The sequence below is a fragment of the Penaeus vannamei genome, chromosome 16 (assembly GCF_042767895.1).
Source record: "Penaeus vannamei isolate JL-2024 chromosome 16, ASM4276789v1, whole genome shotgun sequence".
Taxonomy (NCBI): domain Eukaryota; kingdom Metazoa; phylum Arthropoda; class Malacostraca; order Decapoda; family Penaeidae; genus Penaeus; species Penaeus vannamei.
The window spans coordinates 12,149,527-12,162,026 of record NC_091564.1 but is presented as its reverse complement, the minus strand read 5'-3'; the positions used below and the strand labels follow the sequence as shown (position 1 = coordinate 12,162,026).

The 12,500-nt window shown below is 39.3% G+C and overlaps 2 protein-coding genes across 5 annotated transcripts in view; one reads left to right on the top strand and one right to left on the bottom strand.

Moving 5' to 3' along the window:
- LOC138864496 (sialin-like) overlaps positions 1 to 1,963 on the top strand; it is a 3,375-nt gene extending 1,412 nt beyond the window's left edge. Inside the window, exons 2-4 of the mRNA XM_070131650.1 lie at positions 221 to 376; positions 1,503 to 1,588; positions 1,830 to 1,963. Coding sequence (XP_069987751.1) covers positions 241 to 376; positions 1,503 to 1,588; positions 1,830 to 1,844 — 237 coding nt within the window. The 5' untranslated portion in view covers positions 221 to 240 and the 3' untranslated portion in view covers positions 1,845 to 1,963. The remainder of the gene's footprint in view (positions 1 to 220; positions 377 to 1,502; positions 1,589 to 1,829) is intronic.
- A 1,038-nt stretch (positions 1,964 to 3,001) lies between these two features.
- The window catches only part of tyn (trynity), a 115,938-nt gene continuing 106,439 nt past the window's right edge, over positions 3,002 to 12,500 (bottom strand). For 2 of the 4 annotated variants that reach the window (XM_070131250.1, XM_070131249.1), the window contains exons 9-18: positions 12,267 to 12,322; positions 9,052 to 9,321; positions 8,633 to 8,808; positions 8,298 to 8,431; positions 7,914 to 7,961; positions 6,617 to 6,756; positions 6,127 to 6,208; positions 5,703 to 5,847; positions 5,251 to 5,521; positions 3,002 to 5,111 (exon numbers count right to left, since the gene is read on the bottom strand). In XM_070131250.1, coding sequence (XP_069987351.1) covers positions 4,942 to 5,111; positions 5,251 to 5,521; positions 5,703 to 5,847; positions 6,127 to 6,208; positions 6,617 to 6,756; positions 7,914 to 7,961; positions 8,298 to 8,431; positions 8,633 to 8,808; positions 9,052 to 9,321; positions 12,267 to 12,322 — 1,492 coding nt within the window. In that variant the 3' untranslated portion in view covers positions 3,002 to 4,941. The remainder of the gene's footprint in view (positions 5,112 to 5,250; positions 5,522 to 5,702; positions 5,848 to 6,126; positions 6,209 to 6,616; positions 6,757 to 7,913; positions 7,962 to 8,297; positions 8,432 to 8,632; positions 8,809 to 9,051; positions 9,322 to 12,266; positions 12,323 to 12,500) is intronic. The other 2 variants (XM_070131251.1, XM_027362654.2) reach the window with 2 other exon arrangements.

Sequence of the window (12,500 nt, the reverse complement as noted above, 5' to 3'; positions counted from 1 at the left end):
ATACGCATCGTTCCATAATTTTTTTCTTTCTCTATTAATGTGTCTCTTTATATCTATACGTCTAACTGTTTCTCTCCGTTTCCTTCTTCATCATTCCATTCTACCTTTATCCATCTATATAAATCCATCCCCCTCCTCTTCTTCCACATCAACCCTCGAACACATACCAGAGACACTCGACACCCACCCATACCACACACACACAACCCTTCCTCTGCAGGACTGTGCATTCCCGCCCTGATGCTGGCTGTCGTCGGCTACGTGGGCTGCAACAGCACGGCCGCCATTGCCCTGCTCTGCGTCGGGACCTTCTTCAACGGCGCCCAAGTTCCCGGGTACATCTCCAACATGCAGGACATCGCGCCCAACCTGGCTGGTGACGTTGCGCTCGGACCTCTTGGCGCTTGATAACGGGATTGAAATACTTTGGCCATCATGATTGTTTCGAATATATATATATATATATATATATATATATATATATATATATATATATATATATATATATATATATATATATCTATATATATATATATATATATATATATATATATATATATATATATATATATATATATATATATATATATATATATATATATATATATATATATATATATATATATATATATATATATATGTGGGTGTGTGTGTGTGTGTGTGTGTGTGTGTGTGTGTGTGTGTGTGTATGTGTGTGTGTGTGTGTCTATATACAGTATATACATATATATACATATTTATACGTGTATATTCATATATGTATCTAAGTGTATATATATATATGTGTGTGTGTGTGTGTGTGTGCACTGTGTGTATATCTACCTATCTATCTATCTTTCTATCTATCTATCTATCTATCTATCTATCTATCTATCTATCTATCTATCTATCTATCTATCTATCTATCTATCTATCTATCTATCTATCTATCTATCTATCTATCTATATCTATATATATACATATATATATATATATATATATATATATATATATATATATATATATATATATATATATATATATATATATATATATATATATATATATATATATATATATATATATATATATATATATATATATATATAAATATATGAGAGTGCGTGTGTCTAAGTATATATATATATATATATATATATATATACATATACATATACATATATATATATATATATAAATATATATATATATATATTTATATATATAAACATATATATATGTATATATATATATATATATATATATATATATATATATATATATATATATATATATATATATATATATATAATATTTATATACATATGTATATATAAACATATATGTATATATATATATATATATATATATATATATATATATATATATATATATATGTATATATATATATATATATATATATATATATATATATATATACATACATATATGTATATATAGATATGTATATGTACGTATATCAGAAATTCCAAAATCAAAATCTTTCTTTTGCATTCGTCAGGCACTCTGCTTGGAGCTTCCACGACGGTAGCTTATATGCTGTCCATGTTGTCCCCGATAGTGGTGGGCGTTCTGACTCCAGACCAGGTGCAGTAGGCCTTTAGGCCTTGCAGTCTTTCAGTCGTTGATTTGGTTTTATTTCTAAATATGCCGAAAAGAATGAGCATGTACCTACCTACATACATGCATACATACATAGTTGTGTGTGTGTGTGTGTTTGTGGCTACACATACACAAACATGCTAAGACAGAAAGACAGACAGACAGACATAAACGGGGAATAGACAGACAAAGAGAGACAACAAGCCATGTTCAATCCCCCACACAGAGTCCTGGGCAGTGAGGACGCCGAAGCAGGAGGTGCTAAGGAGGAGAGCAAAGTCCTCCTGCAGGAGAGGGAGAAGGGGCGAGAGCCGACCGACGCAGATGAGGAGGATGCCAAGAAAAGTGCCTCTTAGATGTGATTTTTAATGAAAAGTTTTTGTGGTTTTATCATAAAAGTTTTTGTGATTTTGTATTCAAAGTTTTTGTGATTTCATATTCAAAGTTTTTGTGGTTTTATGATAAAAGTTTTTGTGATTTTATATTCAAAGTTTGTGAATTTATATTAAAAGTTTTTGTGATTTTTAATAATTATTTTGTGATTTTTAATAATTTTTTTTGTGATTTTGAATTCAAATTTTTTTTGCGATTTCTAATGAGAAATTATTGAGATTTTTTATGAGATGTTTTTACGATTTTTAATGGAAAGTATTTTGTGATTCGTACTCGTACTTATATATTTGTATATTTTTAATGTGGGTGATAAGACAAAGTTCATATCAAATCAGACCAGTCTTTCATTTTTCAAGACGACACACAGGTCAAACACACATTTATTGTCCACTTTTAGGTATTCTAGTTGCATAAACGCGGGGGTTACATACTTTTTTAAAAATCTTTCCATGGCTACCTTTCCTGTGAAATTTTGGCGTCTTTGAAATCTTTCTCTATTTGTTTTGATTGTCTGTGGCTCCCGAACCCTCAAACAGTAATTCATGAGGCTAATTATTAGGTTCCCAGTCTTTTCATTCTTTGGCCCCTGACTGCGTTGTAATCTCCCTGGCCCCGTTGAGTGACATCTTTTCACATTCGGTTATTGACAGAATAGTGTAATGGTATCAATAGCTATAGGACAAGAAAACTCTATGGAAAGATTCCTATTTATTGATATGTGAGTGATTAGGCAGAGAGAAAGAGAGAAAGAAAGATAGATAGATAGAGAGTGTGTGTGTGTGTACGTTGTGTAGTGTAGATAAGATTATGTCATTTTTTTCACATTGTTCCATGGCCCTCCCAGCACGTACCCCGTGGCCCCCCTAAGAGCTATGAACTCCTGGTTTGGAATCCCTCATTTAGGATATGTAGCATTGCGATAATGAATGCTAAATTGGTTTTAATTAATAAAAAGGAAGAATTTTATTCACATAAAGCAGAGGACTTTTTGAAGAAAACTGCAAATCTATTTTAGAAATGTTTTATTTTTCATATCTTAGACAAACATAAGAAACACACTACATAAATAGCATAATAAATAAAAACAATAGTATTTACAAAACAAAAAATGCAAATAAATAGGAAGCAATAAGAATTATGAAATAAAATTTACCAGTCACCAACAGCCGGGTGAGAGGGCCAGCGGGTGTTCGTTCACATCTCACAGCATGGTAATTATTCGTATAATTACCTGTTATGAGTATACTGCTTAAAGATACAAATATAGTTAATGCCACTGTGGTTTTAAAAATGCCTTTGTTTTGTGTACTGTTTGTAATTAGCAACTTTTTTGTATTTATTTGGTGATAATCGTTTGAAATTTGTACGGTTCAGGATCTGATGATTCACAGGTATCTGAAGGAACTGGCTAACATTTCTAGCGCATTTTGCTCAATACTTATCTTCACTAAATTCTGAAACTATATACTAATAAGATGTTTGTTTTCTTATTCATCTTAAATCGTACTTGATTTCCTACCCTATACTGGCTCTTTCCCGCAGCTTTCCTAAATGAAGAATGAAAAAAAATGTAAAAAAAAAAGTAAAAAATCGCCCCATTAATTTGTCCTCGTCGCTGACTCGTTCCGTCGCGTGCAATGTGACTTCGAAGTCCGAGTTTATGCAGTGAAAGTGACTGAAAAGCCGTAGTTCTTCCGTTACTGGAGTTTAATGGTGCAAGTGATTCATTTTTATTTGTTTTTTAAAAACTGTTTATCCACCTACAGACTAAAATAAAGAGATACAGAAGTAAAAAAAAAAAAAGATGAAACTGATGATTTTTTGTTGTTTCGTCTTCCTGCTCAAAGAAGGGAGTAACTAAGGCTTCAGCAACGAATCAGCAATGGGACAAATTTCGTTTTAACGTCAAAGGAATCCGCTAACAATCTAACGAAGCTGAACTCAACCTGGACTTAGGAGAATATGGCCGAATTCTTTAGTCAGTAACTCGCTTGGACACTCTCTAAACTGGTCAAAACTAGCATGATAAATATTTGTCGAGTTAATGCGTGTTTAAAAAAACTAAATCCATGATAAAATGGCGTTAGGGACCACTTCCGGATCACAGCAATAGAAAACGGGGATTGTTTATTTTTTCTCCCCTCCACATGCCAAAATCAGCGTCTGGTCACCTCCAATGGCTGCGGGAAATAAAGCAACTAAAAGGTATTCAACACCCTTCTAACACCACCCAGGTGATTTCATTAACTGAATCACCTAGACCTTATTCCGACTTTGTTACGTTTCTAAAAATAATCCACAGATCGGTTTAGACAAAAAAAAAATATTAATCTAATAGTTTTGGTTTCCAATGCCCATGGAAATGTCTTCTTTATGCCGGTCTTGTAGTTAAATGCCCGGGTCATAAGTGGTAATAATGCCTCCAACACTGGGACTCCACTGGCACGAGTAAACAGCTGTTGTCGAAAAAAAGGAAAAACTTTCGATAGCGCTCTCATAAATCTTATTCGGAAATCTTTTCGGAAAATTCGTTGTTTTATTTTGTTTTTCTCTTTTGGGAGGAATTTTACTCTTTAAAGATGACTTCACAAAGGGCGATCGAAGGTTTTTCTCTCTGATTCGTAACTTGGATGAATAGGAAAGGGATCGGCCACGCAGATCCAGTTCCCAGTTTCCAAATCAACTTTTACCTCTGCCTGTCATCGACACAGAAATGTCGGACCCTTAAACCTAAATTTGTTTTTAGAATTCATTACGCATGAATTGAATCTTACTCAATCACCTATTTTGGACGAAGATGAGGAAGGAGAAATCAGGGAGGTACACTGCATGCTCGTCTTTGTTTTTGTTTTTTTGTTTTTCTTCCAGTGCCGTTCAAACATGCCGTTCCTTCCTCCCTTCCTCCTCCCCACGGTAACGTTCTTCGCTCTTTCGGATACCGCACTTTACCGCACGTTCTTCGAGGGACGGAACCACTTTCTCATGACGAAGTAGAAGACGGTGAGGACGTAGATGAGCAGCAGGATGGCACAGGTCACGGCCAGGGCGAGGACGGACGATCTCGTTGGGCACGTTTCGAAGAGCGTCACGTCGGCGGCTTCGTAGTTGTACGTGTCTGCGGGGGGAAAGGTGCGGTCTTGAGGTATATGTACTTATTTTAGAGTATCCTGGACAATGGGGTCGTTATCATTCGTCAATATCTACAGGCTTTAATATCACACGAACAAAAAAACGCGCGCTCCCCGTTAACTCACTCGGTAACTCACTGTTAGTGTAGTAGTTGTTGTTGGCCTCGAGTTCGGACTGCTCGCGGTACTGCGGGCTCTGGTCGTCGCCGAGGTCTAGCACGAGGATCTCCTGGCTGATGCTCATCTCGCTGGCGCCGCTGCTCTTGCGCTCGGCCGCCGCTATCGCCTCCTCCTTGGTGGTCTCCTGCACGTGTCCGCGGCCGTCCCTGGGGTTGTTGACGCCTCGACGCTTCCTGCCCCAGGACTCCAGTTGTTCGCGGCCCACCTGGCACCTTGCCTGTAGGGGATTGGCAGTGGGAGATTAGTCGCCTCGAATGCTGTCTGATTTTACCTTTTATATTCAGCTCATCGCGTTGCGCCCTCACAACTCCCTCTTTTCTCCTTTCTCTTTTGCATTCTCTCTGTTCCTCTATCCCTATCTCCCTCCCTCATACAAAAAAAGAAATCCTCCAACTCACAGGCTCACAAGGCCCGAGGCAGTACTTGACGTTGCACTGGAAGATGACGCCGTAGGACTCGGTGAAGCGGAAGGCCTCGTACACAGACTGAAGGGCGGTGCCGTCGCGGATGAACTGGGGGAAGATGGAAGGCTCCACGGGGCACCTGGGGGAAGGGGGGGGGGCGCGGTTAGAGAGGAGTGTGGCTTAAGAAGTGCTAGTGAATGTAGACTGCGGAAATGGTATATTATTTCAATCATATAGGACATAAAAGCGATAAGGTAGTACATTTTTTTTCTCCATTGACACATTACAACGCGTATCACAACCATATATTTTTTTAAACACAAAAAGGAACACAATCACTCTACAACTCTACACCTATCACAAGTCCTTTAAGTTTAAACAACCAGCATTCTACAAAGTCAACCTCGAGCTAACTTACCCTTCATCATCGATAATCTGGAAGGTGGAACTCGAGTCCTTCCCCATGGCAACGCAGCTTCGGGCAAAGATACCGTACGGAGCTGGAAAGGAAAGGTTTTAATGAACGGACGTCTCCACAATAGCCGAGTCGCAGGAGTAAAATTGCAGATAAACAGAATAAGAGACACTTTGCTCGGATATATAAGTATATTCTAATCGTTTCATTATGTTTTGTAATGATTTGAGTAGTGTATGTACATTATGTTTGTAATAGAATAAATCTTAGGTCATATTGATATATAAAAATAGACGCTTCATATATATATAAACTCGCTTGATAGTCTGCCGTTTTCCTTTTCATGACTGGTCACTTATTCATTCATAAAATCAGAATTAGTTGTATGAAATTAGACCAGTGAGACAAATCACTCTAATTCTGATATCAAAAGAAATAATATGGATTAAAAATTATTCAAAACATCCAGCACATTACTGTCAGAAAGACTCACTCTCTTCCGGGATCTCAATCCTGAAGGCGAGTCTGTCTCCAATCCTGACGGTCTCCACCTCCCTGGCTTCGGCATCCAAGATACGGATCCTGGGTGGAGGGGCCTCGGGGGCGGAGGTGATGGGAATCATGTCGGGATCCCTGGTTGATAAAACGACGGGTTAGTATTTGCTTTAGTTTACCCTAAAAGAAAAATTTGTAACAGAGAATGGAAGTGAGGGGGTAACTGTCATATTGTCAAAAATTGTCAGGGGTGTCATATTGTCATTCATATAATCGCATTTTTGTCATATATTGATCAAGTCATATTTTCTGGGTAAGAGATGTGAGTCTACTACTGTGATTCACGTTGCGTTTCTTTGTTAGTGTTAATCAGTTCATGGGTGTTAATACAATGAGCCTAATATCTTTGCGCCCTTAGCATATAAAAACCGACTGCTTAGATTGTGTTTCTGTAAACCATGTCGTTAGCGTTGTTTTCATAAGCTATTTTAGAAGAGTCAAACCGACAAGATCAACCTTTTTATTCGACCAAAACATTTGTCAATATCACTACAACTTGAATGTGATATTTCTGTTGTCTGAATATTACAACTAATGTCTTTACTATTCCATTTATCATCTAAAAATACTTTTACTTTGAAAGCTTGTCAGTTTGATTATCCCACTGTTATTCGGCGTCCTGTAAAATGTGTGGTTAGTGAGGCTTCCAAAAGGTCAATATTTAGTTAGGTCGTTAGTGCATGCTTATGTCGAGACAGACCGAATATCGAAAGAGATCCAGAAACAGTTGTAAAGATACGTGTGACACTCAAAGGTCGGGGATTTATTTATTTATTATTATTATTATTATTATTATTATTATTATTATTATTATTATTATTATTATTATTATTATTATTATTATTATTATCTTAGTTTAAGATTGACTTGATAATTTCTCTGGGCTCTTTCGATTTATCGTCCGCTTACAAGACTAGTTGGATTTGTCTGTTTTTTCCTGTTAACGTCCCAGCGATGTGTCTACAGGTCAGCGTTCGCAGGCTTGTGCTCCAGGTCTATAGATCAACATTTACAGGTTCGTGCTCAGTGTCTACAGATAACTGCTGTAACGAGTCTGTGCTCCATGTCAACAAGTCAATGTTTCCATGTCTAGAAGTCATTCGAAAGGCTACAGACAGCGGAAAAGAGGGTGAGGGTGTCACAGGCGAGGCAGTCCCTAGCTACGTGGTTGAACTGGTACTACCAACTCTACACGTGTAATTCTCTACACCTGCCACTAACACCTGTTGTCTTACCGGATCATCAGAGTCTCGGATATCTGGTTGACATCCTGGCCTGAACTGCTGTAAAGTTGTCAAAGTTAGTGGAGTGTTTTCGCGTACTTTTGTACTGGTATCACTAATGCAAATCTATCAGAATTTCCAATAGCCAGTGATCCTGTAGACACTTATTCAAGGAAAAGTCATTCTGTGAAATGGCTATGCAGTTAAAGGTATTTCATCACCATATCCTAAATCATCTAGCAGTCAAAAAGGTGTCCAGTATTGGAAGTGTCAAGAGCTCTCACGTCAACCCTTTTGCAGGACAGCACACCCATCACTTCTAAATGCACGTAAGGTTCAAAAGTGCCTGCTATACAGAAGGTGCCGAGGTCCGCCTTCCGCGCCAGCTCCTCTTACCTGATGGGCATCATGCCGAAGGAAATGTTCTTCGAAGACATGTCGTAAGTGCAGCGCACCTTGTAGATCTTGTCAGTCTTGGTCATGACGACGGAGTGGTGTTGGATGACGACGGTGTTGGTGTACACGCCGTTCTGTAAAAGGGTTCGCTTTGGTTACAGAGTTGTTGGGTCGTTTCGTATTTGTGGCACTAGGGACTGATATGCAAGACATGACAAGCGTAACTTATAGATGGATAAATTGATGGTTTTCTTTTTTCTCTCCCTCTTCCTTCAAAAGGTAGATAGAAAAGTAGATAGCAGCATGAAAGCACCCTTCTTCCAGCCTGCACTTACAGCACTCTGTGTGTTACAGTCCTGCCCTGCCATGGAGAGGTCCAGGCGGAATTTGTTCGACTGGATGACCTGGATGTTACACGTCTTCGAGCGACCGAGGGCGTAGATGCGGCCGTTGAAGTTCCTGTTGGTCATCACCTCCACCACGATGCGCGTGTCCTTGCAGTGCACCGACACTGTTTGCAGGGGAAAAGATGAGTGGTGTTGCATGGGGGGGGGGTAAGAATTTACTGCCGAAAATGTTTGCAATATTTTACAAAGGAAACTGGAAGAAAATAAACATTACACTTTCTTTACTGTTATTACCAGTAAAATACACTCAAAAAAACAATAAGAGAAAAAAGCAAATGCTTCTGCTAGGAGCAACCTAAACAATTTTGCAGATATACGTAAGTGAAAAGGTATTTTCTAGATCTCACCATCATAACAGACGCCCGTGGGATCGCAGTTGTCACCCCCCTGGTTGGCAGTCGCCGGCGTGCTTCCAGCAGCAGCAACTATCGGCTTGATGGTCGAGTCACTGCCTCCTGCCACCGTGCTGCCACCACCCAGAATACCCCCGATGCTGCCCCCAGCTCCACTGACACCCACGCTGCCGGATCCGCTGCTTCCACTTCCCCCGCTGCTGCTGCTGCCGCCACTGCTGCCGCCACTGCTGCTGCTGCCTGTCACGTTGATGTCTAAGGATTCTGGAAAGGGTCGGGTCGTGCTCGAGAGTTTGGTCGAGGATTTCGTGTGTTTATAAAGGAAGGAGGTCGTCTTTGATAGGAATACAAGGGAAACATAATCGCAAGAAATATTTTACAACTGGTGTCTTTATTAGATATTGGACACATACATATGACGAATGTGTATGTCTACGATATAGTTTCATTACACTATGTGAATAACGAAGCTATTAGTCCAGGTAGTACTATAAAACAATCCTTCCCAAACAGGAACAAAAGCATGAACTGGAACGCAATGACGTCAATAAAAGGAAAAAAAGGCGTATTCTTAAAGGAAAAAAAACGTTTGGGAATCATTGCCATATAGATTTCTTAGTCTAGTCTAATCATGCAATTCGTCATGCAGCTGTCATCGAGAAAATCGACGTTTCATGCAGAATTACGGTACACCTGGTATGTCAGCATGCACGTTGTATGTGTGTGGGTAAGCGTATGTATATGTGTGTGTGAGTTTGCGTCTGCGTATCCGTGTCCGCGTGTGTGTGCGTTTGCGTAAGCGTGTGTGTGTGTGTGTGTGTGTTTAAATGTGTTTAACCTGTATATCGTCCTGAATGTTGTAATAACCGAAGTGTGTCTTGCTGTTAGGTACAGGAAGTCATGAAGCTTGGATGCATGGCATTAGCAGCAATGTCCTGGCAATGTGCTGCAGTATGCCTCACCTTCCATGGACAAGAGGCGCTTGCCACGTCCGGGAAAGGAGAAGAAGAAGGGAAGTACTTCGGTCTTAAAGTTGGAGGACATCCGGTCTTTCTTGAGGGTGGTTGTTATGTCTGGATGCTTGGGTGGATAAAGGACTAAATTGATGGCTCTCTTCTCTCTTTTCGCTCGCTCTCACTTTCTCATTATCTCACTCTTACATCTCAGTCTGTCTCTCTCTCTGTCTCAGTCTCTCTCTCTCTCTCTCTCTCTCTCTCTCTCTCTCTCTCTCTCTCTCTCTCTCTCTCTCTCTCTCTTTCTCTTTCTCTTTCTCTTTCTCTTTCTCTTTCTCTTTCTCTCTCTTTCTCTCTCTCTCTCTCTCTCTCTCTCTTTCTCTTTCTCTTTCTCTTTCTCTTTCTCTTTCTCTCTCTCTCTCTCTCTCTCTCGCTCTCTGTCTGTCTCATTCACTCATTCACCTATCCATTCATTCACTCACTCTGACACATATATTTACAGCCATTTATGCTTCACTTAAACAGTTTATTTGCAATTCATGAATGCGAAGAAAGCAATGTCCGGCATTTCACTGAGCCGCCAACTTTAATCGCGTCTTCACTAGTCTACAAGCGTCATGTTAGTCAGTCATGGCAAACACAGGGGTTAGAGATGCAAGAAAAAATATGCATTTCGTCGTGTAGATTGTAAAGAAGAGTATATAAGGGAGGTAAAAGAGAGAAAGCAAATGGAAAATATGAAGATAGTGTAACGAGGTCATGTTATTCTCTTCTGTCAGCAGATCCACTAGCACCGTCTTTTTTGTAGGATTAGATGCCCCTCCCACTCAAAGGAACCAATCACCGTGAGTCTTTCTGGGGGCCGAAAATGATAACTCTCCCCATAGCCAATCAGCACCGGCATTCAGCCCCAGATAGTCTTTCTCAAATTTCCCCTCTAAATCTCGCTTTCAGAGTCAATGCACGGCGTCTAGTTGACAGACCGAGAAGGGAGATGTTGGCCTGTGTCTTACCCAGCTCTTCCACGCCCTCGATGCTAACTTGGCGAGAGATGGTAGCCTTGTCAAAGCACATGATCTGAGTGATGTACCGATTGTCTCTGGTCGTCACTTGCTTACAGATCATATTGTCCTTCCGGTCTGCAAGGTCATGTGAGGTCAGGGAAATGTCAGTGACCGGAGTCGAAATTCGTGCGGGTCATGTCAAGAGGGAGTGAAACAGCATGCACGTTCCCATGACCTGGTCTCGGCCATGGGAAACCCTGCATGGTGTTCCACGTTAGTGAGGTGTGTCGGTAACTCAGGAAACAATAACAAAAGGAATAAATACGTGTTCTGAAAGTTGCCTAAGAAGAGGTTCCTGTACCGGGCGTCGACGCAATATAACGCCTAGGGATGTGTCACTAAGGTGCAGAGTGAGTAACAAAGGGTTAAAACTGGGTGACTGATCTAGTGTCGGAAAGCGGAAGTTAAGTGTGAGTGGCCTGGAGGTCTCGATGGTAACACCGAAAGAATGTTATTATACTCGCATATCATATCTATTATGTCCTTTGTCAGTTGAGTGTGCTAGCGTGTGGTATGACGTCTTTTTTTCCAATGGTCTTTTATTTCGGTTATTCAACTTGGTCTTAGATGATTTAGAAAGAAATAGCGAGTGTTAATCTATGTTTTGAGTAAATTTTAGTCATAATACATTCTTTGTATAAATCTATCTAAAATCAGCCTTACTATGTAACGTCTTCAACGTTTCTTAGTTTTATCTAAGTTTAGTGTAATTACAAAATAAATGTTTAACCTTTTGATAACTCTGTGCAGTCTACCCATAGCATAATAATATACAAATACTATATATGTTGTGTTGCATATTCCGAAATTTTATTTTTTTAAATGTTAAAATAAAACAAAACTACAGTTATTATATACATCTACAAAGCCTTTAATTAGTTAAACTGTTAAAATGTCTACTAAACGATACTGATTTAAAAGCACAACACACTACACTACCATACTAAAGCAGGGCGGTGATACAACGTTTTAATACATTTAAGCGTGAACTGAAGCGTATTATCACATTTAAATATTGCAACAATATGCCATACGCTCTCATGCAATATTCATCACTTCACACATGCTCTATTGCACACTACAAATTCAGTAATATGAAGCGGTGAATCAAAACTGTCACACGAGTCGTTGCTTTGTGCAGCATTTCAGTAGTTAAACAAAAATTCAAAATATTGCAGATGTCGCTACTCACTCTTGCAGACGTTTTCGTAGTAGACTCCCGTTCGTTCTCCGTTGTCGAGCAGCGGCCTTAGGGAGAGAGGATAACGATAAAGATGTCTGGGAAGAACTCTTAATTGGTATGTCTCTTATCTATGTATACTTGATAAGGGTTTCGGTCATTACTGTGCTGATTATTTTAATTAAATTGAGTTGCATGCAGGTTTCCTATTAGCAGAAAACGTCCATATTATTGGTTTATTGACCT